Source organism: Tachyglossus aculeatus, chromosome 6 (genome assembly GCF_015852505.1).
Source record: "Tachyglossus aculeatus isolate mTacAcu1 chromosome 6, mTacAcu1.pri, whole genome shotgun sequence".
Classification (NCBI taxonomy): Eukaryota; Metazoa; Chordata; class Mammalia; order Monotremata; family Tachyglossidae; genus Tachyglossus; species Tachyglossus aculeatus.
This window is the reverse complement of record NC_052071.1, coordinates 31,882,180-31,909,176: the sequence shown is the minus strand read 5'-3', so window position 1 is coordinate 31,909,176 and position 26,997 is coordinate 31,882,180. Positions and strand designations below refer to the sequence as shown.

At 45.6% G+C, this 26,997-nt stretch overlaps 1 protein-coding gene across 1 annotated transcript in view; it reads left to right on the top strand.

Annotated features, from left to right (window-relative positions):
- Positions 1 to 6,637: 6,637 nt before the first annotated feature.
- The window catches only part of SLC9A6 (solute carrier family 9 member A6), a 46,282-nt gene continuing 25,922 nt past the window's right edge, over positions 6,638 to 26,997 (top strand). The window contains exons 1-5 of the mRNA XM_038747815.1: positions 6,638 to 6,806; positions 20,569 to 20,768; positions 21,377 to 21,454; positions 21,970 to 22,046; positions 23,429 to 23,541. Of these exons, the coding sequence (XP_038603743.1) occupies positions 6,638 to 6,806; positions 20,569 to 20,768; positions 21,377 to 21,454; positions 21,970 to 22,046; positions 23,429 to 23,541 (637 nt within the window). The remainder of the gene's footprint in view (positions 6,807 to 20,568; positions 20,769 to 21,376; positions 21,455 to 21,969; positions 22,047 to 23,428; positions 23,542 to 26,997) is intronic.

Sequence of the window (26,997 nt, the reverse complement as noted above, 5' to 3'; positions counted from 1 at the left end):
CAGTCTAAATATAGAGGTTAATCCATCAATCATATTTATTGAGCGCTTACTGTGTGCAGAGCACTGTACTAACCAAATAAAATAAACAGAATAGATATGTACAAGTAAAATAAGTAAATAAATAGAGTAACAAATACGTACAAACATATATACAGGTTAAGATTGTGAGCCCCACGTGGGACAACCTGATTGCCTTGTATTTACCCCCCCAGCACTTAGAACAGTGCTTTGCACAGAGTAAGCGCTTAACAGAGAAGCAGCGTGGCTCACTGGAAAGAGCCCGGGCTTTGGAGTCAGAGGTCATGGGTTCAAATTCCGGCTCCGCCAACTGTCAGCTGTGTGACTTTGGGCAAGCCACTTCACCTCTCTGGGCCCCAGTTACCTCACCTGTAAAATGGGGATTAAGACTGTGAGCCCCAAGTGGGACAACCTGATCGTCTTGTATCCCCCCCAGCGCTTAGAACAGTGCTTTGCACATAGTAAGCGCCCAACAAATACCATCATTATTATTATTAAGAAAAGTTTTCAGTCCCATATCGGTGCTTGGTAGGGGATGGATCACTTGAAAACCAGACAATGTGCTATCATCATCATCGTCATCATCAATCGTATTTATTGAGCGTTTACTATGTGCAGAGCACTGTACTAAAATCTATATATGTGCTATAAATCCAAATTTCTCACCACCCTAATCCAGATAGATGTGGGTTGTTGGAAAAACACTCCTTAATTCTCTTAACAGGGACCTATCCAAAATTTATAGTGAACACAACTGTTGTGGCAGGACTGAGTGTGTTGAAGGGGTTTTTTTGGGTTGGTTTCTGTCATTTTCTCCAGAATCCCAAAGCGAAAAGAGATCTCTAGACTGTTAGCTCATTGTGGGCAGGGGACGTGTGTGTTTATTGTTGTACTGTACTCTCCCCAAGCGCTTAATACAGGGCTCTGCACACAGAAAGCGCTCAACAAATCCCATCATTATTATTATTAAGAAAAGTTTTCAGTCCCATATCGGTGCTCGGTAGGGGATGGATCATTTGGAAACCAGACTATGTGCTATAAATCCAAATTTCTCACCACCCTAATCCAGATAGATGTGGGTTGTTGGAAAAACACTCCTTAATTCTCTTAACAGGGACCTATCCAAAATGCATAGTGAACACAACTGTTGTGGCAGGACTGAGTGTGTTGAAGGGGTTTTTTGGGTTGGTTTCTATCATTTTCTCCAGAATCCCACAGCTGAAAGAGATCTCTAGACTGTTAGCTCATTGTGGGCAGGGGACGTGTGTGTTTATTGTTGTACTGTACTCTCCCCAAGCGCTTAATACAGGGCTCTGCACACAGAAAGCGCTCAACAAATCCCATCATTATTATTATTAAGAAAAGTTTTCAGTCCCATATCGGTGCTCGGTAGGGGATGGATCATTTGGAAACCAGACTATGTGCTATAAATCCAAATTTCTCACCACCCTAATCCAGACAGATGTGGGTTGTTGGAAAAACACTCCTTAATTCTCTTAACAGGGACCTATCCAAAATGCATAGTGAACACAACTGTTGTGGCAGGACTGAGTGTGTTGAAGGGGTTTTTTTGGGTTGGTTTCTGTCATTTTCTCCAGAATCCCACAGCGAAAAGAGATCTCTAGACTGTTAGCTCATTGTGGGCAGGGGACGCGTGTGTTTATTGTTGTACTGTACTCTCCCCAAGCGCTTAATACAGGGCTCTGCACACAGAAAGCGCTCAACAAATCCCATCATTATTATTATTAAGAAAAGTTTTCAGTCCCATATCGGTGCTCGGTAGGGGATGGATCATTTGGAAACCAGACTATGTGCTATAAATCCAAATTTCTCACCACCCTAATCCAGATAGATGTGGGTTGTTGGAAAAACACTCCTTAATTCTCTTAACAGGGACCTATCCAAAATGCATAGTGAACACAACTGTTGTGGCAGGACTGAGTGTGTTGAAGGGGTTTTTTGGGTTGGTTTCTATCATTTTCTCCAGAATCCCACAGCTGAAAGAGATCTCTAGACTGTTAGCTCATTGTGGGCAGGGGACGTGTGTGTTTATTGTTGTACTGTACTCTCCCCAAGCGCTTAATACAGGGCTCTGCACACAGAAAGCGCTCAACAAATCCCATCACTATTATTATTAAGAAAAGTTTTCAGTCCCATATCGGTGCTCGGTAGGGGATGGATCATTTGGAAACCAGACAATGTGCTATCATCATCATCATCATCAGTCGTATTTATTGAGCGCTTACTATGTGCAGAGCACTGTACTAAAATCTCTATATGCGCTATAAATCCAAATTTCTCACCACCCTAATCCAGATAGATGTGGGTTGTTGGAAAAACACTCCTTAATTCTCTTAACGGGGACCTATCCAAAATGCACAGTGAACACAACTGTTGTGGCAGGACTGAGTGTGTTGAAGGGGTTTTTTGGGTTGGTTTCTATCATTTTCTCCAGAATCCCACAGCTGAAAGAGATCTCTAGACTGTTAGCTCATTGTGGGCAGGGGACGTGTGTGTTTATTGTTGTACTGTACTCTCCCCAAGCGCTTAATACAGGGCTCTGCACACAGAAAGCGCTCAATAAATACGACTGAGTGAATGGGAGTCAGAAGGAGCTGGGTTCTAATTCCGCCCTGTCACGCGTCTGCTGTGTGACCTTGGGTAAATCACTTCACTTCTCTGCGCCTCAGTTACCTCATCTGAAAGTGGGGATTAAGACTGTGAGCCCCATGTACGAGGTAGACTAGGTCCAACTAGAAGCAGCACGGCTCGGTGGCTTGGGAGTCAGAGGTCATGGGTTCAAATCCCAGCTCTGCCGCTTGTCAGCTGTGTGACTTGGGGCAAGTCACTTCACTTCTCTGCGCCTCAGTTACCTCATCTCTAAAATGGGGATTACGACCGTGAACCCCACGTGGGACAGCCTGATCACCTTGTATCTACTCAAGTGCTTAGTACAGTGCTTGGCACATAGTGAGCGCTTAACAAATACCATTCTGCGCCTCAGTTCCCTCATCTGTAAAATGGGGATGAACACTGTGAGTCCCACGTGGGACAACCTGATCACCCTGTATCCTCCCCAGCGCTTCGAACAGTGCCGGGCACATGGTAAGTGCTTAACGAATACCATCATTATTATTAATATTGATTAGCTCGGATCTACCCCGGCGCTTAGTACAGTGTGTGGCACATAATAAATGCTTAACGTATACCATAAAAAAAATTGCGTGGCTCAGTGGAAGGATCCCGGGCTTTGGAGTCAGAGGTCATGGGTTCAAATCCCGGCTCTGCCAACTGTCAGCTGTGTGACTTTGGGCAAGTCACTTCACTGAGCCTCAGTTACTTCATCTGTAAAATGGGGACTAAGATTGTGAGCCTCACATGGGACAACCTGATCATCTTGTATCCTCCCCAGCGCTTAGAACAGTGCTTTGCACATAGTAAGCACTTAACAAATACCAAAATTATTATTATTATGACACAATTCTGGGTAATTTTGCTAAAAAAAAAAGGAGGGTCACTGACCTTGGTTGAGGAACGAATTGTCAGAGAAGCAGCGTGGCTTAGTGGCAAGAGCCCGGGCTCGGGAGTCAGACGTCGTGGGTTCTAATCCTGCTCCACCATTTGTCAGCTGGGTGACCTTGGGCAAGTCACTTCACTTCTCTGGGCCTCAGTTCCCTCATCTGTCAAAACGGGGAGTTACGACTGTGAGCTCCACGTGGGACAACCTGATAACCCTGTATCTGCCCCAGTGCTTAGAACAGTGCTTGGCACATAGTAAGCACGTAACAAATACCATCATCATTATTATTATTGATTAGCTTGGATCTACCCCGGCGCTTAGTACAGTGTGTGGCACATAGTAAGCGCTTAACAAATACCATCATCATCATTATTATCATTATTATTATTTTCTGGGCCTCAGTCACCTCATCTGTAAAATGGGGATGAAGACTGTGAGCTCCAACGTGGTCATCAACCTGATGACCTTGTATCTGCCCCAGCGTTTAGAACAGTGCTGGGCACATAGTAAGCGCCTAACAAATACCATCATTATCATTATTATTATTCTCCGGGCCTCAGTCACCTCATCTGTAAAATGGGGATGAAAATTGTGAGCACCACGTGGGACAACCTGATCACCTTGTATCTGCCCCAGCGCTTAGATCAGTACCGGGCACATAATAAGCGCTTAACAAATACCATCATTATCATTATTATTATTCTCTGGGCCACAATCACCTCATCTGTAAAATGGGGATGTAGAATGTGAGCTCCACGTGGGACAACCTGATCACCTTGTATCTGCCCCAGCGCTTAGAACAGTGCTGGGCACATAGTAAGCGCTTAACAAATACCATCATTATCATTATTATTATTCTCTGGGCTTCAGTCACCTCCTCTGTAAAATGGGGATGAAGATTGTGAGCTCCACGTGGGACAACCTGATGACCTTGTATCTGCCCCAGCGCTTACAACAGTGCTGGGCACATAATAAGCGCTTAACAAATACCATCATTATCATTATTATTATTCTCTGGGCCACAATCACCTCATCTGTAAAATGGGGATGAAGATTGCGAGCTCCACGTGGGAGAACCTGATCACCTTGTACCTGCCCCAGCGCTTAGAACAGTGCTGGGCACATAATAAGCGCTTAACAAATACCATCATCATTATTATTCTCTGGGCCTCAGTCACCTCATCTGTAAAATGGGGATGAAGATTGTGAGCTCCACGTGGGACAACCTGATCACCTCGTATCTGCCCCAGCGCTTAGAACAGTGCTGGGCACATAGTAAGCGCTTAACAAATACCATCATCATCATCATCAAAGCAGCGTAGCTTAGTGGCAAGGGTCCGGGCTCGGGAGTCGGAGGTCGTGGGTTCGAATCCCGACCCTGCCACTTGTCTGCTGTGCGACGCTGGGCAAATCACTTAACTTCTCTGTGCCTCAGTCACCTCATCCGTCAAATGGGGATGAAGACTGGGAGTCTCACGTGGGAGAACCTGATTGCCTGGTACCTCTCCCAGCGCTTAGAACAGTGGTTGGCACGGAGTAATTGCTTGACAAACACCAACATCACTATTCATATTATCTCTAGCATAGCGCGCCTGGTGGAAAATTCGCCTCAGGAGGCGACTTGCAGAGGCCAACTGAGAGCGACCCAGCCCTCTTCCCCCCCCCACCGGCCTTCCTCAAGGACTGAGCCTGCGCAGTAGCGCCCCGTCCCCTCTCCTAGGCCCCGCCCCCTCCTCCCTCCCGGGCAGCTCTCATGCCCCGCCCCTCTTCCCCCAGACCCCGCCCCCTCCCCCCCTCTGGCCCCGCCCCTCCTCCTCCTCTCTCCGACCCCTCCGCCCTCCCCTCCCGGGCAGCTCTCAGGCCCCACCCCTCCTCCCTCAGGCCCCTCCTCCCTCAGGCCCCTCCTCCTCGCTCCGCCCGCTCCACCCCCTCCGCCCTCCCCTTCCGGTCATCTCTCAGGCCCCGCCCCTCCATCATCAGGCCCCGCCCCGTCCCTCAGGCCCCCCTCCTCCTCGCCCAGCCCCCTCCTCCCTCTCCCTCAGGCCCCGCCCCTTCCTCCTCTCCCCGCCCCCTCCTCCCTCAGGACCCGCCCCTCCTCCTCACTCCGCCTCCCCACCCTCCCCTCCCGGGCAGCTCTCAGGCCCCGCCCCTCCTCCTTCAGGCCCCGCCCCTCCTCCATCAGGCCCCGCCCCTCCTTCCTCAAGCACCGCCCCCTCCTCCCTCCGGCCCCGCCCCCTCCTTCCTTAGGCCCCGCCCCCTCCGCCATCAGGTCCCGCCCCCTCCTTCCTCAGGCCCCGCCCATCCTCCTCGCTCCACCGCCTCCCCCCTCCTCTCCCGGGCTGCTCTCAGGCCCCGCCCCTCCACCCTCAGGTCCCACCCACCCTCCCTCAGGCCCCGCCCCTCCTCCCCGCTCCGCCCCCTCCCGGGCAGCTCTCAGGCCCCGCCCCTCCTCCTCGCTCCGCCCGCTCCGCCCTCCCCTCCCGGACAGCTCTCAGGCCCCGCCCCTCCTCCCTCCGGCCCCGCCCCCTCCTCCCTCAGCCCCGTTCCTCCTTCAGGCCCCCGCCCCTCCCCCTCGCTCCGCCCCCTCCGCCCTCCCCTCCCGGGCAGCAGCAGGCCCCGCCCCTCCCTCAGGCCCCGCCCCTCCTTCCTCAGATCCCGCCCATACTCCCCCAGGCCCCGCCCCCTCTCCATCAGCCCCCGCCCCTCCTTCCTCAGGCCCCTCCCCTCCTTCCTCAGGCCCCTCCCCCTGTCTCTCCCCCCCGCCCCTCCCGCCCGAGCCGCTCTCTCCGGCCCCGCCCCCCGCTCCCCGGCCCCGCCCCCTTTCCCATGAGCCCTCGGGCGGCGGCGGCGGCGCGCGGCGGTCGGGCGGTGGGCGGTCAGTGGGCCGGCGGGTCGGTCATGCGGCGGGGCGGCGTCCGCCGTTGTGGCCCGCGGGCCTGTTCCGGGTCCCCCGGGGGGCCTCCCGTGGGGCCTCCGGCCGGGCTGCTGCGGGGCCTGGGCCTGCTGCTGGCCGTCGGGGCGTGCGGATGGGCCGGGGCCGGGGCCGGGGCCCAGGACGGCCGGACGCCCGGCGGAGGGGGCGGGGGCGGCGGCGGCGGCATGGAGGAGGAGATCGTGTCCGAAAAGCAGGCGGAGGAGAGCCACCGGCAGGACAGCGCCAACCTGCTCATCTTCATCCTGCTCCTCACCCTCACCATCCTCACCATCTGGCTCTTCAAGCACCGGCGGGCCCGCTTCCTGCACGAGACCGGCCTGGCCATGATCTACGGCAAGTCCCTCCCCCCGCAAAACCGGCTCGCATTAATAATAATAACGTCGGTCTCGGTTAGGCGCTTACTAGGTGCTAAGCGCTGTTCTGAGCGCCGCGGGGAACACGAGGAGATCCTTTTAGACTGGCAGCCCGCTGTGGGGTAGGGACCGTCTCTCTGTGTTGCCGACTTGGACTTCCCAAGCGCTTAGTACGGTGCTCTGCGCGCAGGGAGCGCTCAATAAATACGATTGATTGATCCCCATTTGACAGGTGAGGCCCAGAGAAGTGAAGCGACTTGCCCAAGGTCACACAGCAGACGTGGGGGAGGCGGGATTCGAACCCGTGACCCGCGACTCCCAAGCCCGCGCTCTTTTCCCTGAGCCATGCTAAATGTGTTGTCAAAATAATGGTGTTGGTATCTGTTAAGCGCTTACTATGTGCCAAGCGCTGTTCTAAGCGCCGAGGGGAATGCAAGCAGATGAGGTGGTCCCACGGGGGGCTCACGGTCTTCATCCCCATTTGACTGATGAGGGGACTGAGGCCCAGAGAAGTGAAGCGACTTGCCGAAGGTCACACAGCAGACATGTGGGGGAGGCGGGATTCGAACCCGTGACCTGCGACTCCCAAGCCCGTGCTCTTTCCACTGAGCCACGCTGCTTCTCGGTTTCAGGCCTTCCTCGGCCATTAACAGTCTCCCCACGCCCCCGCCCCCCAATAATAATGGCACTTGTTAGAGCTCACCATGTGCAAAGCCCTGTTCTAAGCGCTGGGATTGATACAAGATAATCAGGTTGCCCCACGTGGGGCTTACAGTCTTAATCTTCATTTTCCAGATGAGGTAACAGGCCCAGAGAAGTGAAGTGACTTGCCCAAGGTCACACAGCAGACGTGGGAGAGGCGGCATTCGAACCCGTGACCCGCGACTCCCAAGCCCGCACTCTTTCCCCTGAGCCATGCCAAATATGTTGTCGAAATAATAGTGTTGGTATCTGTTGAGCGCTTACTATGTGCCAAGCACTGTTCTAAGCCCCGCGGGGAATACAAGGAGATCAGGTTGTTACACGGGGGGCTCACGGTCTTCATCCCCATTTTACATGTGCATTTCTATCCTATTTATTTTATTTTGTTGGTATGTTTGGTTCTGTTCTCTGTCTCCCCCTTTTAGACTGTGAGCCCACTGTTGGGTAGGGACTGTCTCTATGTGTTGCCAATTTGTACTTCCCAAGCGCTTAGTACAGTGCTCTGCACATAGTAAGCGCTCAATAAATACGATTGATTGATTGATTTACAGATGGCGAAACTGAGGCCCAGAGAAGTGGAGAGACTTCTCGGTTTCAGGCCTTCCTCGGCCATTAACAGTCTCCCCACGCCCCTGCCCCCCAATAATAATGGCATTTGTTAGCGCTCACTATGTGCAAAGCACTGTTCTAAGCGCTGGGATTGATGCAAGATAATCAGGTTGCCCCACGTGGGGCTTACAGTCTTAATCTTCATTTTCCAGATGAGGTAACAGGCCCAGTGAAGTGACTTGCCCAAGGTCACACAGCAGACATGTGGGGGAGGTGGGATTCGAACCCATGACCTGCGACTCCCAAGCCCGCGCTCTTTCCACTCAGCCATGCCAAATATGTTGTTGAAATAATAGTGTTGGTATCTGTTAAGCGCTTACTATGTGCCAAGCACTGTTCTAAGCGCCGAGGGGAATACAAGGAGATGAGGTGGTCCCACGGGGGGCTCACGGTCTTCATCCCCATTTGACAGATGAGGGGACTGAGGCCCAGAGAAGTGAAGTGACTTGCCCAAGGTCACACAGCAGACATATGGAGGAGGCGGGATTCGAACCCGTGACCTGTGACTCCCAAGCCCGTGCTCTTTCCACTGAGCCACGCTGCTTCTCGGTTTCAGGCCTTCCTCGGCCATTAACAGTCTCCCCAGGCCCCTGCCCCCCAATAATAATGGCATTTGTCAAGCGCTTACTATGTGCAAAGCACTGTTCTAAGCGCTGGGATTGATACAAGGTAATCAGGTTGTCCCACGTGGGGCTTACAGTCTTAATCTCCAGTTTCCAGATGAGGTCACTGAGGCCCGGAGAAGTGAAGTGACTTGCCCAGAGTCACCCAGCGGACAGTTGGCAGAGCTGGGATTTGAACCCATGACCTCTGGCTCCCCAGCCCGGGCTCTTTCCACTGAGCCACGCTGCTAATCGGTTTCAGGCCTTCGTCCCTCGGCCATTAACATCATCAGTCGTATTTATTGAGCACTTACTGTGTGCAGAGCACTGTACTAAGCGCTTAACAGTCTCCCCAAGCCCAGTTAGCCTCAGTTAGGGGGCCCACCGTGCCACCATGGACCTCCTTGGCGAAAGATGGAAGATTTTTGACGGCTGGGATCCGGGTCTACCTACACCGTTTTAATAATAATGATAATGATGATGATGATGAAGGCACTTATTAAGCTCTTACTATGTGCAAAGCACTGTCCTAAGCGCTGGGAGAAGCAGCGTGGCTCAGTGGAAAGAGCACGGGCTTTCGGAGTCACAGGTCGCGGGATCGAATCCCGGCTCCACCCCACGTCTGCTGTGTGACCTTGGGCAAGTCACTTAACTTCTCAGAGCCCCAGTTACCTTATCTGTAAAATGGGGATGATGACTGTGAGCCCCGCGCGGGACAACCTGATCACCTTGTAACCTCCCCAGCGCTTAGAACAGTGCTTTGCACGTAGTAAGTGCTTAACAAATACCATCATCATTATTATTATTATTATTAATCACTATTTTACAGATGAGGTAACTGAGGCCCAGAGAAGTGAAGTGACTTGCCCAAAGTCACGCAGCTGATAAGTGGCGGAACCGGGATTTGAACCCACGATCTCTGACTCCAAAGCCCGTGCTCTTTCCACCGAGCCACGCTGAGCGCTTACTATGGGCCAAGCGCAGGGGTTGTCCCACGTGGGGCTCACAGTCTCAATCCCCATTTTACAGGTGAGGGAACTGAGGCCCAGAGACGTGACAGTGACTTGCCCAAGGTCACACAGCAGGCAAGTGCGGAGTCAGTCATTCTGTCGTATTTATTGAGCGCTGACCGTGTGCAGAGCCCTGGGCTAAGCGCTTGGGAAGCACAAATCATCAACGTATATCATCATCAATCGTATTTATTGAGCGCGTCCCTACCCAACAATGGGCTCACAGTCTAGAAGGGGGAAGAGACCGACAACAAAACATTTAGACAGGTGTCAATACCGTCAGAATAAATAGAAGTATAGCTATATATATATATATCATTAATAAAATAGAGTAGTAAATATGTACAAATAAAAGAGAGTGGGGATTAGAGCCCACGTCTTCCGACTCCCAAACCCGGGCTCTTTCCCCTAAGCCAAGCTGCTTCGCCCAAGCGCTTAGTACAGAGGACGCTCATTAAGTATCAACCAGTCAGTGGTGTTTATCGTCTAGACTGTGAGCCCACTGTTGGGTAGGGACCGTCTCTATATGTTGCCAATTTGGACTTCCCAAGCGCTTAGTACAGTGCTCTGCACACAGTAAGCGCTCAATAAATACGACTGAATGAATGAATTGAGCCGTTCAATCGTGTTTATTGAGCTCCTACTGTGTGCACAGCACTGTACTAAGCACTTGGGAGAGAAGCAGTGTGGTTTAGTGGATAGAGACGGGCCTGGGAGCCCAGAGGTCATGGGTTCTAATCCCGACTCCACCACTTGTCTGCTGTGGCCTTGGACAAATCACCTCACTTCTCCGCGCCTCAGTTACCTCATCTGTAAAATGGGGATTAAGACCGAGCCCCAAACGGGGCAGGGACTGCGTCCGACCCAATTAGCTTGTAAGCCCCCCGGCGCTTAATACGGTCCCTGGCCCGTAGTAAGCGCTTCACAGTTATCGTCGTCGTGGTAGACACTTCCCTTCTCACAAGGCGCTTACAGGTTAAAGGGGGAGGCGGAGATTAAAATAAAGAAAATAAAGTAGGGATGTGGACCTCAGTGCTGGGGGGTGAATATCAAGTGTTTTAAAGGCGCAGAGGCACGCAGAAGGCTTCGTTGCCGGTAGGCCTCAAGGAGGAAATGTGATTTTAATAAGATTTTGGAGGTAGGGAGTGTGATGTTCTGTAGTATTTGGAGGGAGAGAGAGTTTCAGGCCCAAGGAAGGACGTGAGGAAAGGATTGAAATCTAAAGAGAGGACCGTTGAAAATGAAATGCAGGTGGAAGAGACTTTGGGGGATTTTTTAATCATCTGCTGAATATTATCAGGTATGTAGCTTCCTAAGGGAAACTCCCTGTTGGATGTTGGCCATCGTCACTGAGCCATCTCATTCAGACTAGAGTCGGGGCGAGGAAAGGATTGAAATCTAAAAAGAGGACCATTGAAAATGAAACGCAGGTGGATGAGACTTTGGGGGATTTTTAATCATCTGCTGACTATTATCAGGTATGTAGCAGGGAAACTCCCTGTTGGATGTTGGCCATCGTCACCGAGCCATCTCATTCAGACTAGATTCAGGAAATGGAGGAGATAAAGTTTTTGCAGCAATGTTGTCACTCTACTTAATGATCAGCCCGGTCGAGCTCAACAACAATTACAGGCATTTGGTTTGTGCAACACGGCTAGCTGGGTTGCTATGAGATCATTTGCTCTTTGAAACTAGTGTGCATCCATGTTTTAGAATAATATTTTTTCTGGGGGGCGGCGGAGAAAGAGAAATTATGGCAGATGACACCAGCGGCAGAGGTGAATTTTAACCGCACTCTTTTTGTCTCAGGAAATAGGATGTGTGTGTAGCCCCCTGGACTGAAGAAAAGCAAGCAGGTGCCTCTCCATCCGCTCTTTTAAACACAATGTGCATTGTTTTAGGAAAGCGCAGTTTGGTTATTCATTTTAAAATAGTTGCATTTGTGGACTTCATCTGCCAAAATTTTAGCTTTGAACTGAACAATTCCCATCGTTTTTAAAAAGGAAGTATAAAGTTACTGTAAAATACCTCGATGGTAAACTTGATAATCTGAGGTACTTTGTGTTGTCCTATTCTCCGCTCAGTTGGGACGCCTTAGATTTTTTTTAGACGTTTTTAATGTTTTTTGTGGTGTGTATTTCAAAAACTAGCATCTTAGCTTTTTATTCGTGTATTTGATAGCTGAATAAATTATAGATAGCTACCCAGAATGTCTGCAGGAATAATCGTTTCATCTTCTAAAACATAAAACATATACATATGTATATATGTTTGTACGTATTACTCCATTTATTTTATTTGTATATATTCTATTTATTTTATTTTGTTAATATGTTTTGTTTTGTTGTCTGTCTCCCTCTTCTAGACTGTGAGCCCACTGTTGGTAGGGACCGTCTCTACATGTTGCCAACTTGTACTTCCCAAGCGCTTAGTACAGTGCTCTGCACACAGTAAGCGCTCAATAAATACGATTGAATGAATGAATGAATCTTCTAAAACATAAAACATATACCTATGTATATATGTTTGTATGTATTTATTACTCCATTTATTTTATTTGTACATGTTTATTCTATTTATTTTATTTTGTTGATGTTTTGTTTTGTTGTCTGTCTCCCCCTTCTAGACTGTGAGCCCACTGTTGGTAGGGACCGTCTCTATACGTTGCCAACTTGTACTTCCCAAGCGCTTAGTACAGTGCTGTGCACACAGTAAGCGCTCAATAAATACGATTGAATGAGTGAATGAATATGGGAAAGGCCGGTGTCTTGTTAGATTACAGTTCCTCTGTGTAATGTAATCTTGGTGGAGTCTAGGCTGGAAGGCAGGCTTTTTTCCTATAAATGCTTAATCTTTTAAGGAACAAGATTAAGTATGTGCTGTCAGTAGTTAAGATTTCAAGTTCAGTGTTTTTAACCAATTCAGATTTCGAGCTGAAATGGAAAGGATAGGACTAATGACTACATTCATTAGCTTTTGAGAATTGTATTTCTATACTATTATAAAAGCGTCAAAAATATTTACAGGAGGGGGACAAAATTCTGAATGGACTGAAACTCTGGGGCCTGAGCATAAAGACTCTTAAAACATCCAAGAGATTCGGCGTGGTGGCACCAAAGCCACCATGTTTATCTGGGGTTGTGATCCCAGACTGAGCCCCCTCTTTCCTCTCCCCCTCCTCCCCTTCCCCTCCCCACAGCACCTGTATATATGTTTGTACATATTTATTACTCTATTTTACTTGTACGTAGTTACTATTCTATTTATTTTATTTTGTTAATATATTTTGTTTTGTTGTCTGTCTCCCCCTTCTAGACTGTGAGCCCGTCATTGGGTAGGGACTGTCTCATATGTTGCCAACTTGTACTTCCCAAGCGCTTAGTAGTGCTCTGCACACAGTAAGTGCACAATAAATACAATTGAATGAATGAATGAATGAATCTGAGGTCTGATGAATTGAAGAGGGAGGAGAGTTCCCAGGCAGGATATCAGGGTATAGGCCAGGGGTCGGAGACAAAATAGTTGAAAGAGGCACAATGATAAGGTGATCTTGGGAATGGGAAGTGTGAGCCCTCCCTCCACCCCCTCCCTCAAACTCCAGTTACTGTGGCTTGCGAACAGATTTTTCTCTTGGGATTTGGTAGATGCTGTAAACTGGAGCCTGGTGAGGTTTCCACCGTAAATTTTGTTTTGGGTTCAAATAGCCAGCTCCCTAAAGAATCTTTTTCTTCAGAAATTGAGAGGAATTTCACCACTGAAGTCTCACAGACTTGTTCCCTGTCCCTCTTATTTTTTCCTCTCAGGAAAGCAAAACAATCTTTCAAAAGCTGGGTACATAATTAATTGTGAATATGGATTAAATGCTGTGGTTCCAAAAAACCTCTGAAGATCCAATTTTTAATAATAATAATAATAATAATAATAATAATGGCATTTATTGAGTGCTCAATATGTACAAAGCACTGTTCTAAGCACCGGGGAGGTTACAAAGTGCTCTGGTTGTCCCCCGGTGGGCTCATAGTCTTAATCCTCATTTTCCAGATGAGGCCCAGAGAAGTTAAGTGACTTGCCCAAAGTCACACAGCTGACAACAGGGTGCAGTTCTCCCTTCCATAGGGGCCCAGCTTCTTCTTCTGCTAGTCACGTATGCTTCCAGCAGAACCCCTTCCATTTTTGTGGGGATCCCCTCTTTGTATATATTTACTGTTCTATTTATTTTGTTAATGATGTGCATCTAGCTTTACTTCTGTTTATTCTGATAAGTTGACACCTGTACACATTTCGTTTTCTGTCTCCCCCTTCTAGACTGTGAGCCCGTTGTTGGGTAGGGACTGTTTCTATATGTTGCCAACTTGTACTTCCCAAGCGCTTAGTACAGTGCTCTGCACACAGTAAGCACTCAATAAGTACGATTGAATGAATGACTGAATGAATGAATGACAATTGGCAGAACCGGGATTTGAACCCATGACCTCTGACTCCCAAGCCCGTGCTCTTTCCACTGAGCCATGCTGCTCTCCCCACAGCACTTGTATATATTTGTCCAGATTTATTACTCTATTTGTTTTACTTGTACATATTTACTATTGTATTCATTTTGTTAATGATGTGCATATAGCTATTCTGACGATTTCGACACCTGTCTACATGTTTTGTTTTGTTGTCTGTCTCCCCCTTCATTCATTCATTCGTTCATTCAATAGTATTTATTGAGTGCTTACTGTGTTCAGAGCACTGTACTAAGCGCTTGGGAAGTACAAGTTGGCAACATATAGAGACGGTCCCTACCCAACAGCGGGCTCACAGTCTAGAAGGGGGAGACAGAGAACAAAACTAAACATATTAACAAAATAAAATAATTAGAATAAATATGTACAAATAAATAAATAGAGTAATAAATACGTACAAACATATATACATATATACAGGTGCTGTGGGGAGGGGAAGGAGGGGCAGAGGAAGGAGGGAGCTTAGTTTGGGAAGGCCTCCTGGAGGAGGTGAGCTCTCAGTAGGGCCTTGAAGGGACTTCTTGACTGGGAGCCCGTCGTTGGGTAGGGACTGTCTCTATATGTTGCCGACTTGTACTTCCCAAGCGCTTAGTACAGTGTTCTGCACACAGTAATCGCTCAATAAATACGATTGAATGATGAATGAATGAAGAAAAGAAAGCTATCTTGTCTATATACTTGTTGTGCATTCATGATGTTGAATTTTTTTTTTTTAAAGTGTCACCCTTTCTCCTATTACACACGATTTTTTCAGAGTCCTGCTTTAGGGAAAACATGTTCCAAGTACGTACTCCACATCTGACACCCTAAGTATGCCTACAATAATTCCCTCCAGTACTACACTGTGTGGTGTTCAGACAGACATCTGTTGTCAGATCTTCCCCTTTGTGTAAAGGTAGAATTGAAAGAGAAGCAGCAGGGCTTACTGGATGGAGCACGGGCCCGTGAGTCAGAAGGTCATGGGTTCTAATCCTGGTTCCACCTATGTGACCTTGGGCAAGTTACTTCACCTCTTTGTACCTCGGTTCCCTCATCTGTAAAATGGGGATTAAGACTGTGAGTCCTGTGTGGGACGGGCTGTGTCCAACCCGATTTTCCCCGTGCTTACAACAGTGCCTGGTACGTACTAAGCACTTAACAAATACCATGATATGATATTTATTATATGTAAAGGTAGACTTGGCACTTCAGACTTAAAAGTATCGCCGGGCCTGTGCTGGCTAGTATGACTCTTGCAAAAGACAACAGAAATTATGTATTTTATTGTTATCTCTACTCTTCTGGTTCGTGGTTTCAGAGGGAAAATCTTGCAGGGCCGTAACACACTTATTTTTACAGAGCATTTTCACATCAGTTTTCTCACTCTGTCTTCACAATGTATGTGAGATAGGGAGAGGCTAGTATGATGCATGTTTTACCGATGAAAAACTCAGGCCCAGAGAGGTCACCTAGCAGGCACGGCCAGCATTAGGGCATAAACTCAAGTCTCTGATTCCTAGACGTGGACTCTTTTCTGCTGACTAGTATGCCTCAGAATTGTATACCGAGTCATGTAGGTACATTTATTAATTCAGTAGTATTTACTAAGCACCTACCATGTACTTTTCACCACAGGAGCCACCAGTGTCTACCACTGCCTTGTGCGTTACCTTTCCCGATGTTATAAAACCATTATCTGTGTGTACTGCTTACTGACTCTCGTACCTCCGACCCCTCTCCCTCCAAATCCACCGGACCCCAGTGCCCCTGCCCCCCTGAAATACCGTCTCCTCCAGGGAACCTTCCCTGATTAACACAACACCCCTCAATTTGGGCCAAACCAACAGCCATCTATATAACATTTAAGTATTCTATTCCAATCCCTAGCATTTATATGTTCATATTCGATTGTGTATTCCTAGATATAGTCTGCTGCTTCATCCTGACATTTGTAATAATAATGTTGGTATTTGTTAAGCGCTTACTATGTGCCAAGCACTGGGGTTTGGGGGGGGGGGTGGGGAATACAAGGTAATCAACCACACAACCACATGGAGCTCACAATCTTAGTCCCCATTTTCCAAATGAGGGAACTGAGGCATAGAGAAGTTAAGGGATTTGCCCAAAGTCACATAGCTGACAAGTGTCTATGACAAGAGAAGCAGCGTGGCTCAATGGAAAAGAGCCCGGGCTTTGGAGTCAGAGGTCATGGGTTCAAATCCTGGCTCAGCTGTGTGACTTTGGGCAAGTCACTTAACTTCTCTGTGCCTCAGTTACCTCATCTGTAAAATGGGGATGAAGACTGTGAGCCCCACGTGGGACAACCTGACTACCTTGTAACCTCCCCAGCGCTTAGAACAGTGCTTTGCACATAGTAAGTGCTTAATAAATGCCATTATTATTATTATTATTATTATAAGTGGCAGAGCTGGGATTAGAACCTATGACCTCTGACTCCCAAGCCCGTGCTCTTTCCTCTGAGCCAACCTGTTTCTAACCTCATTCCTCTTGCTCCCACTCTCTGTAAGTACTTTGACTGTCTCCCCAATTAATATAATGAATTTACAAAGCACTGTTAATCATCGTCATTATTATTATTACTATTATTTAGTCTACCAAGGATGACCCCCCAACTCCCCAAGGCTATTAGGATTGCTCCAAATGGGAACAGACCGCCTCTCTAGCTTTTCTTTTCCCCGCACCCCTCCAAAGCTACATTGGATTTGACCAGAACTGAACTGGCCTGACCTTGATTTTTAAAAGGCTGTACAACTTGACTTCATTCTCTTCTTTGTTAGCCATTTTGGAAGCGAAGGAAGGGGTGTGTGTGGGGACGATTGAAGATGAGAGGGATCTGGATATATGTATATATGTTTGTACATATTTATTACTCTATTTTACGTGTACATATCTATTTTATTTTGTTAATATGTTTGGTTTTGTTCTCTGTCTCTCCCTTCTACACTGTGAGCCCACCGTTGGGTAGGGACTGTCTCTATATGTTGCCAACTTGTACTTCCCAAGCGCTCAGTACAGTGCTCTGCACACAGTAAGTGCTCAATAAATACGATTGATTGATCTGGAATAGCTCTTTTGTATTGCTGCCCTGCAGCTCCTCAAGGATTGCACTTTGTTCCTCCTTGTAATGCTCTCATATGATGATATTGTGGTGGTGTATAATGGCATCTTGGAGCACTGAAGACAACTACATCCAACAAACGCCTTCCATGTTGGCCTTCCAGTGGTTGAGACAGCCGCCAGAATATTTTTATTTCTAGGGAACTCTGGTGTCGATGGTGGACTCTAGGATTTACCACCAGAATGAAAACAGATTTGCCGTGTAGTAGGGCATAACTGCATATATGCCCAGAGTGGCTTTGTGCTTTACAGTTCAAAGCCTCATCATCAAAATGTACATATCTATTCTATTTATTTTATTTTGTTAGTATGTTTGGTTTTGTTCTCTGTCTCCCCCTTTTAGACTGTGAGCCCACTGTTGGGTAGGGACTGTCTCTATATGTTGCCAATTTGTACTTCCCAAGCGCTTAGTACAGTGCTCTGCACATAGTAAGCGCTCAATAAATACGATTGATGATGATGATGATCAAAATAGAAGAAGAGTTCCTTTTTGTCTTAGGAGTTTGAATTTAACGTTACAATGTGTTTCGTTCTGGTCTTGATAACACTGCTGTGTTTTGCTGAGGTGGTTTATTTCAGGGTTTGACATTATTCAGTAACTTTTCCTTTTATAAGGTGATAGCTCTCTGGGCCTATTCTTTGGATGATCAGATGAGAGGAGAAACTGTCCTCTTATTTCTCTAACAAAAGACTCTGCGCTTGTGTAATCTGCCTTTCCAGAAGGTTGTGTACCTATATGGGTGGAATTTTGGCTTCTTGTACTACCCAAATTGTGTTCAATCTACTAATTTTTTCCAATACATTTTAATACCTCTGCCTAAGAATGTAAAGCCAGATTCTTGGGCCTCATCCCCTGATTTCTACTGAAGAATGATGCTACTCAATTTCATTTCATTCTCAAGTCATCTGACTTTTAGGGCCTTTTTTGGGAAGCAGCGTGGCTCAGTGGAAAGAGCCCGGGCTTTGGAGTCAGAGGTCATGGGTTCAAATCCTGGCTCCGCCAATTGTCAGCTGTGTGACTTTGGGCAAGTCACTTCACTTCTCTGAGCCTCAGTTACCTCATCTGTAAAATGGGGATGAAGACTGTGAGCCCCCCGTGGGACAACCTGATCACCTTGTAACTTCCCCCAGCGCTTAGAACAGTGCTCTGCACACAGTAAGCACTTAACAAATGCCATCATTATCATTATTATTATTATTATTATTTTCCTACCGAAGCAGGGAAACTTCACTACCAAGTCCTAGATTTAATTCATGACCAGTTATTTATAGGAGTTAAAGTCCGCAAGTCTCTGGCTGTTCATCGTTCTCATTAGGAAATAGTAAGGTAGAAGTCACACTTCTCTGACATTTAATCGTATTACACTTGTTTCCTTTTGGTATTGTTTATTCTGCATGACGACTTTTACACAGCCTTTGATAGCAAGGGATTTCTTAGTAAGAACTTAGTAAATACTTTGTAAGAGAAATGTTACTTGCCACTGTATTGTTTACCAACAGTTGTTGCCTCTTAAAAATGTGCATAAATCTACAGAAAGAGTAGTGGTTTTCTTAAATACGGGGCAGTCCATTAGTGAAAAGAATGCATAAACTACTTGATATCTGATTGCAGAGTGTGAAATGGGATAGCATATTGATTTTTAGAGTCTGATCTCCTTTTGGATTCCAGAAATAGGTTCTAATTTTGGACGGTCTCTTTAGTTTTATAGGACCTAGGTGCTCACTGAACCAATCAATCAATGGTATTTGATCACTTACTATGTGCAGAGCACTGTACTAAGCACGTGGGAGAGTGCAGTGCAACAGAGTTGGTAAACATGTCCCCTGTCCACAACGAGCTTTCAGTCTAGAGGGAGAAACAGACATTAAAATACAGATATGTGCATAAGTGCTGTGGGGATGAGGGTTGGGCAGATATCATGCCCAGAGATCCAAGTATGGTTAGAGCAATCTTGTATCTGCATAGTGACCAGGTGTTAAAAAATAAAAAATACAAAGCCTTATTGCAGTAAAAGAGAAGCAGCATGGCTCGGTGGAAAAGAGCACGAGCTTGGGAGTCAGAAGTCATGGTTCCATCACTTGTCAGCTGTGTGACTTTGGGCAAGTCACTTCACTTCTCTGTGCCTCAGTTCCCTCACCTGTAAAATGGGGATTACGACTGTGAGCCCCACGTGGGACAACCTGATTACCTTGTATCCCCCTCAGTGCTTAGAACAGTGCTTGGCACATATTAAGCGCTTAACAAATACTATTATTATTATTATTCTTATAAGGACAAAGGACTCAATTTTTTTTTAAATGACATTTAAGTGCTTACTATGTGCCAGCCACTGTAGTAAATGCTGGGGTTGATACAAGCTAATCAGGTTGGACACAGTCCCTGTCCCATATTTTGTTCAATCGTATTTATTGAGCACTTACTGTGTGCAAAGCATGATACTAAGCTCTTGGGAGAGTACAACAGACACATTCCTGCCCACAACGAGCTCACAGTCTTGAACTCCATTTTACATATAAAGTAACTGAGGCACAGAAAAGTGAAGTGACTTGCCCAAGGTCCCACAGCCGACAAGTGGTGGAGCTGGGTTTAGAACCCAGGTCCTTCTGATTCCCAGACTTGAGCTTTATCCCCTAAGCCACTCTGCTTCTCAATGGCAAGTTTTTATTAAGTGATGTGTAAATTGAGCACAGAGTCCTGCTTTGGGGATAAACTATTAGCAGTTCTGAAGTAACAATTAATAAATCGTACATGGAGATTGGGAAAGGAATTTCTATGTAATTGGCACGTGCAACTGTTGCTGTAAAATGACAATTTTTTCTCTTTTCCCCTCCAATTTTTTAATTCATTCATTCAGTCTTATTTATTGAGTGCTTACTGTGTGCAGAGCACTATACTAAGCACTTGGAAAGTACAGTGTAGGAATAGAGACAATCCCTGCCCACAATGGGCTCTTACTTACGAGTTAGCATGTAAGCAATAAGCGAAGAGAATGGGCTAAAACAGCTTTGAATGTTAGCCTGGGAATACTTGTTGTTTTATCCCCCTTTTTCTTTCGTGGATGTCAAGAAGTTGGAATTACTATGTATTAAGCGGTATCATAAACTTTAAGCCACGTTGCTCTGTAAAGTTTCGGAGGCAAATGCTTGACAAGCAGAATGATTTTGTATTGATATTGGGTATCTCTTCTTTTCAGGTCTTTTGGTGGGCGTCGTGCTTCGATACGGAATTCACGTTCCAAGTGACGTTAACAATGTCACTTTAAGCTGTCAGGTGCAGACCAGCCCTGCTACTTTGCTAGTGAATGTTAGTGGGAAGTTTTATGAATATACTCTGAAAGGCGAGATCAGCTCCCATGAACTAAATAATGTTCAAGATAATGAAATGCTTAGAAAGGTAAGTTCCAAGAAATGGAAAGCAAAGTGGTCTGTATGCAGAAAAGAATCAATTTTAAGTTTATTTAAAAGGAAGGATTTTCTGAGCAACTTGAGTGACCCTTTATAAATGCATGATTATTTCAACCCCTTGGTGAGGGTTGTATATATTTGTTCTTTGAGCTCAAAGTTGTCGCTCACGGTGGAATTCTTTTAGGCATGTGGGTGGCTGAAAAGGCCAGTGTGGGACCCAGAGTCACAGCCAAATTGTGCTGTCAGGTTTGTTGTTCGGCGGAACTGGTAGTCACCATAAGTCATCGTGCCTCACATTCAGATCGTTTCCCTGAACAGATCTGGCCACAGTCACGATAAAATATGTTGGCGGTACTTTGTGCTGCCACTTGGTTGGAAATCATTGAAATAAATGTTGCATTTTTCCCTTTTGAGAAAGAACATTCTGTAGTTTGATATGTTTTAGTATACGGCAGTTTTTATAATAGCACGTTTGCCTTTTAATAGTTCACGTTGAAATTAAACTTTAGATCGGTTTCCTTCTCATAATTTGCAAAGTGATATAATGGTCTCCGTGAAATCGGTCAACTCAGAACATTTTTTGTTTTCTGTAAACAGGTGACTTTTGATCCCGAGGTCTTTTTCAATATACTACTCCCTCCAATTATATTTTACGCAGGATACAGCCTGAAAAGGGTAAGTATTGTTTCATTTAGTCTATTTGGGAATTTGGGAAAATTGTTGGGAAATTTTGGGAAAATTGTAAAAATTACTAGTTAAATGCGATTACTGCCTCTCCTTTTCTCCTCATTCCTTATTCTTTCTCCTCAATCAGTTGTATTTATTGAGCACTTACTGTGTGCAGAGCAATCAATCAATCAATCGTATTTATTGAGCGCTTACTGTGTGCAGAGCACTGTACTGAGCGCTTGGGAAGTACAAGTTGGCAACATATAGAGACAGTCCCTACCCAACAGTGGGCTCACAGTCTAAAAGGGCACGGTATTGAGCACTTGGGAGGGTACAACACAACAATATAACAGACACATTCCCTGCCCACAACAAGCTTACACTCTAGAGGGGAGCTCCAAAGACAAAGAATATCAATTTTGCTTTTCTGCCATTAATAACATCTTGCATGCTGGCCTAAGGAACTTTGGTATTGAAATAATTGAATTGTGTTATGTAAAATAATACGGTTTGTTTTCTAGAGACATTTCTTCCGAAACCTTGGGTCAATCCTGGCATATGCTTTTCTTGGAACGGCAATTTCCTGTTTTGTTATTGGGTGAGTATTCCAAACCTGGCATGTGTAGCATTGCAACCGTGGTAGAATACATGCGCCCAGTCTACCAGTAGCATTTATCGAGCGTCGCTGTGGGCAGAGCACCGTATAAAATCCGTGGGAGAGGACAACAGAATGAGTAGACATGATTCCCACCCCCAAAGAATTTATAATGTAGCTGGGAGAAAGGCATTAAAGTAAATTACAGGTAGGTGGAAGTAATAGAGCATATAAGGTCCATAGGTAAGTATCAGGCTGATGGATTGTGAGTACTTAAGCGCTTAGGAGGCTGAAAGGGCTGAAATGGCTTTAGTGGGGATTAAAGATGGGGAGAGTCATGGAAGAGGTGTGATTTCAGAAAGGTTTTTAAGATGGAGAAAGCAGTTGCTTGGTAGATTTAAATGGTGGGGAGTTTGGGTAGAAGGGATGGAAACTGTGTGGCCTAATGGCTAGAGCACAGACATGGGAGTCTGAAGGACCTGGGTTCTAATCCCAGCTCCGTCAATTAGCTGTGTGACCTTGGGCAAGTCACCTGACTTCTCTGTGCCTCAGTTCCTTTGTCTGTGAAACAGGGATTAAGACTGAGCCCCGAATGGGACAAGGACTGTGCCCAACCCGATTATCTTGTATTTACCCCAGTGTTTAGAACAGTGCTTGGCACACAGTAAGCACTTAACAAATACCATTATTATTATTATTATCATTTAATTTGGTAATTATACATCATATTTTGTATTAAAGTTTTACACTATGCAAGGCACTACACTACATCCTGGGGTAAATACAAGACAGTCAAATAAAAGGTGGTTCCTCACCCACAAGATGTTCACAATTCAGATGGAGAGGACAATACAGAAGAACGTAATAACAGTGCTGGCACATAGTAAGCACTTAAGGAATACCACAGTTATTATTATTGTTTTTATTAAGGGAAGGTGTAAGCAAGAAATCAGTGGCGGGAAAGATGAGAGTGGGGCATGTGGGTGGTGAGAAAGTAAGAGTGCGAGCTGGGCTGTAGTGGAAGAGCGAGTGGATAAATAGGATGGAGAGATCCGAATGAATGCCTTAAAGCCCATCATCAAGAGTTTTTGCTTGATTGACGTGGAGAGGAGCAAGCAACTTTTGAAAAATTTTGAGGGGTGCAGAGACATATGTAGCCAATTGATTTAGAAAAATGATCTGGGCATTGTTGCAATTCTGCGTGTTTCTGGAATTTCAGAGGTAAAGGGAATTGACGAGAGATTCTTGAACTTTGCTTATATTTTATTTAAGATTATTTCAAAGTTGAAATTAATCAAAAGGTCTCCGAGTAACTCGCTTTCCTCCCTAGCCACTGTCTCAGCCCCTTGGCAGGTTTCTAAGAGGAAAATGGTCTTTTTCAACAGGTCAATCATTTATGGTTGTGTTACCCTGATGAAAGTAACTGGACAGCTTGGAGGGGATTTTTACTTTACCGACTGCTTGTTGTTTGGTGCCATTGTATCAGCAACTGATCCAGGTAGGCTTCAGTCGCAAACTATATTAAGAACCTATATGTCTGGAAAATCTGTTTAATTCGTTGGAGTAATGGTGTGAAGTTTCTGATTGAATGCTCCACCATCAAAATGGGGATTAAGACTGGGAGCCCCACGTGGAACAACATGATTACCTTGTATCTACTCCAGTGCTTAGAACAGTGCTTGGCACACAGTAAGCACTTAACAAATACCATTTTATTATTATTATTTAATATACATCATATTTTGCATTAAAGCTTTACAATATGCAAGGCACTACACTACATCCTGGGGTAAATACAAGACAGTCAAATAGAAGGTGGTTCCTTACCCACAAGACGTTCACAATTCAAATGGAGAGGACAATACAGAAGAATGTAATAACACAAGCACAGTTAAAACAAGTTAACACTAAATAATACTGCCAGTAGACAGTATATTACATAACACTTGGAGGTGACACACTTGATACTTATGTTTATGTCTTTTTATGTTTATGTCTTTTAGACTGTGAGCCCACTGTTGGGTAGGGACTCTCTCTATATGTTGCCAATTTGTACTTCCCAAGCGCTTAGTACAGTGCTCTGCACACAGTAAGCGCTCAATAAATACGATTGATGATGTTTATACTAGAATATGTAATATTGTATCAAAAAATCCTTGTTGCTTGTCTTAAAAATTAAATTCCACCTTTGTGGCATAGCTATTCCACATGTGATATTTTTGTCAAACCAAAAAATAAAATGCTAGAGTATTGCCTGAAAATGAATAGGTTATTACTTTAGAAATGGCTACCGTTCAAATTAAGCTAATTATATGTCAGAATTTATAAGCATCAGTAGTCTGTATTAACATGCAGCATTTTCCTTTTCTTAGAACCAAATAAAAACACAACTCAAGTTAAGTTTGAATTTTGCCATCTGGTCCTTTGCAGCCCTATGCATTAGGCAAGTTCCTGCTTTGGAAGTGTGACGTGTCTAACTTCTCTTTATAGTATTTTTCTGTGTAGGGGGTGAAACCAAGTCTTTTATTGCTCCTCTCTGGAACTGGTGACATCAAAGAACTTTTAAACTTTTACCTCCTCCCTGAGTCTGCTCCTAACCAATGAGGGAGTTTGATGCTATTTTGTGGGATCTGAATTTCTTGGCAATCTCTCCCAGTCACTCTTCTTTCTATTTAAAGGGTGTTAAATATACTCAGTGTGTGTTTGTTGGCATTACTTAGAAATAAACTGGCCATTCATCTGGGCTTCAGCTTGTCTGTCTGCTGTCTAGTACTGATACGGCACCAAATGCTCTTTCGTCCAGTGCCTTTATTTCAAATGCCCCAACCTCCTCCTGCTTCAGCTTCCGTCACCAAATTCTGCAGCTCAGAAATGGTGCCTGGCTTTCCAGGGACCTGGGGGGAGATGCAGTCACTTTGGAGAGATGGAGGGAGACGGGGGACCCTTTGGCAAAGTGATCGAGCTTCAACATACTCCTTCTAAAGACTCCATATGATGCTGTTATGTTTCATTGCATAACCTGCGAATGGCGTCTAGTGTACATTAGTTACTTCAGAGTTGGTGAAGGTCATCTGCTATCTTTATGGTCAGTGGATACCCAAGTCCTTTCCAAAGCTCTTAGAAATGACACCCACAAAAACTTCCATTCTGAGTGCTAGTTAACCGTTTTTGAGATGATTGAAATAAGATTTAAATAGTTTAAAATCACCTGCACTCAAAATAAGTTCTATTTAGATTTACTGTGGGTTAAGTATTGGAAAAATGTTTTCAGACTGCGAAGATCATAACATTTTTATCAATGGTACGTACCGAGTGCTTACTCTGTGCAGAGTACTGTACCAAAAGCTTGGGAGAGTACTACAATGCAATACAGTTGGTAGACATCCCCTGTCCACAAGGAGCTTACAGTCTAGATGGGGAGACAGATGTGAAAATAAAGGATAAATGCCATAGGGGTGAGGGTGAGGCGACTATCAAGTTCTTAAAGGGTACAGATCTAAGTGCGTAGGTGACACAGAAGGGAGCGTGAGTCAAGGAAGAAATAGGGGAAATGAGAACTGAATCAGGGAAGGCCACTTAGAGGAAATGTGCCTTCAATAAAGAATTGAAGATGGGAGAGTGGTGATCTGTCTCTGTGAAGGGGGAGGGAGTTTCAGATCAGAAGGAGGATGTGGGCAAGGAGTTGGCTGCCAGACAGATGAGATTGAGGTACAGAAAACAGATTGGCATTAGAGGAGCAAAGGATGTGGCCTAGGTTTTAGTAGAAAATCCATGAGATAAGCTAGGAGGGGGCGAGCTGATTGCTTTGAAGCTGATGATAAGGAGTTTCTGTTTGATGCAGGGGTGGATGGGCAACCCCCGGAGTGGGGAGATTTAGACTGAATGCTTTTTTTGTTTTTAGAAAAATGATCCAGGCAGCAGAGTGAATAAGGACTGGAGTGGGGATAGGCAGGAGGCAGGGAGGTCAGTGAGGGGGTTGATGCAGTAATCAAGGTGTGATAGGAAAAGCGTGGTAGCAGTTTGGATGGAGAGGAAAGGGCAAGTTCCAGAAGTGTTGTGACGGTAGATTCGACATGATTTGATGGCAGATTGAATATGTGGGTTGGATGAGCGATGGGCTGAGAACAATACCAGGGTTACAGGCGTATGAGACAAGGATGATAGTGGTGGTGGTCTACAGTGATGGGGAAAATGGGGAGGACAGGGTTTGGTTATGAATTTGAGGATTCCTTCCCAATGGCCTTTAGAAATTTTATATTTTCAAATGAGAAAGCTTCTAGCCAACCTTCCTGCCTCCTGCGGTAGCAAATAAATTTGACTGCTGTCTTCTGATTGGTATTTTTAATTTTCCCTGCTGTGATAAGGATTCATGTGTTTTAATTTGGTTAGGAAATATGTTTTGCTTCACCTGCCTTGCTCTTATTTTTTGTTTTGTTACCTGGCTTCCTGAATTAATTTGCAGTGCTCGTGGCTCAGTGGAAAGAGCATGGGCTTGGGAGCCAGAGGTCGTGGGTTCTAATCCCGGCTCCACCGCCCGTCAGCTGTGTGACTTTGGGCAAGTCACTTCACTTCTCTGTGCCTCAGTTACCTCATCTGTAAAATGGGGATTAAAACTGTGAGCCCCATGTGGGACAACCTGATCACCTTGTACCCCCGCCCCCCCAGCGCTTAGAACTGTACTTCACACATAGTAAGTGCTTAACAAATACCATCATTATTTTAGAATGTCCTTTCTAATTGTACTATCATTTTGATTCAATTTATTGGTCTTGGAGAGGAAAAAGTTGTTCTGTGTGATCAGAGATGAATTCATATTAGGGTTTTTTTAAATAGTGGCTACTTATTCATTAGACTGAAGTTTGTGGAATTGACTGTAAGCATTTCAGTTCCTAAAGAATGCTAAATTAAGGTTCCTTGCTTGAAGCCTGCTAAAAGTTACATTTGTGAATAACTC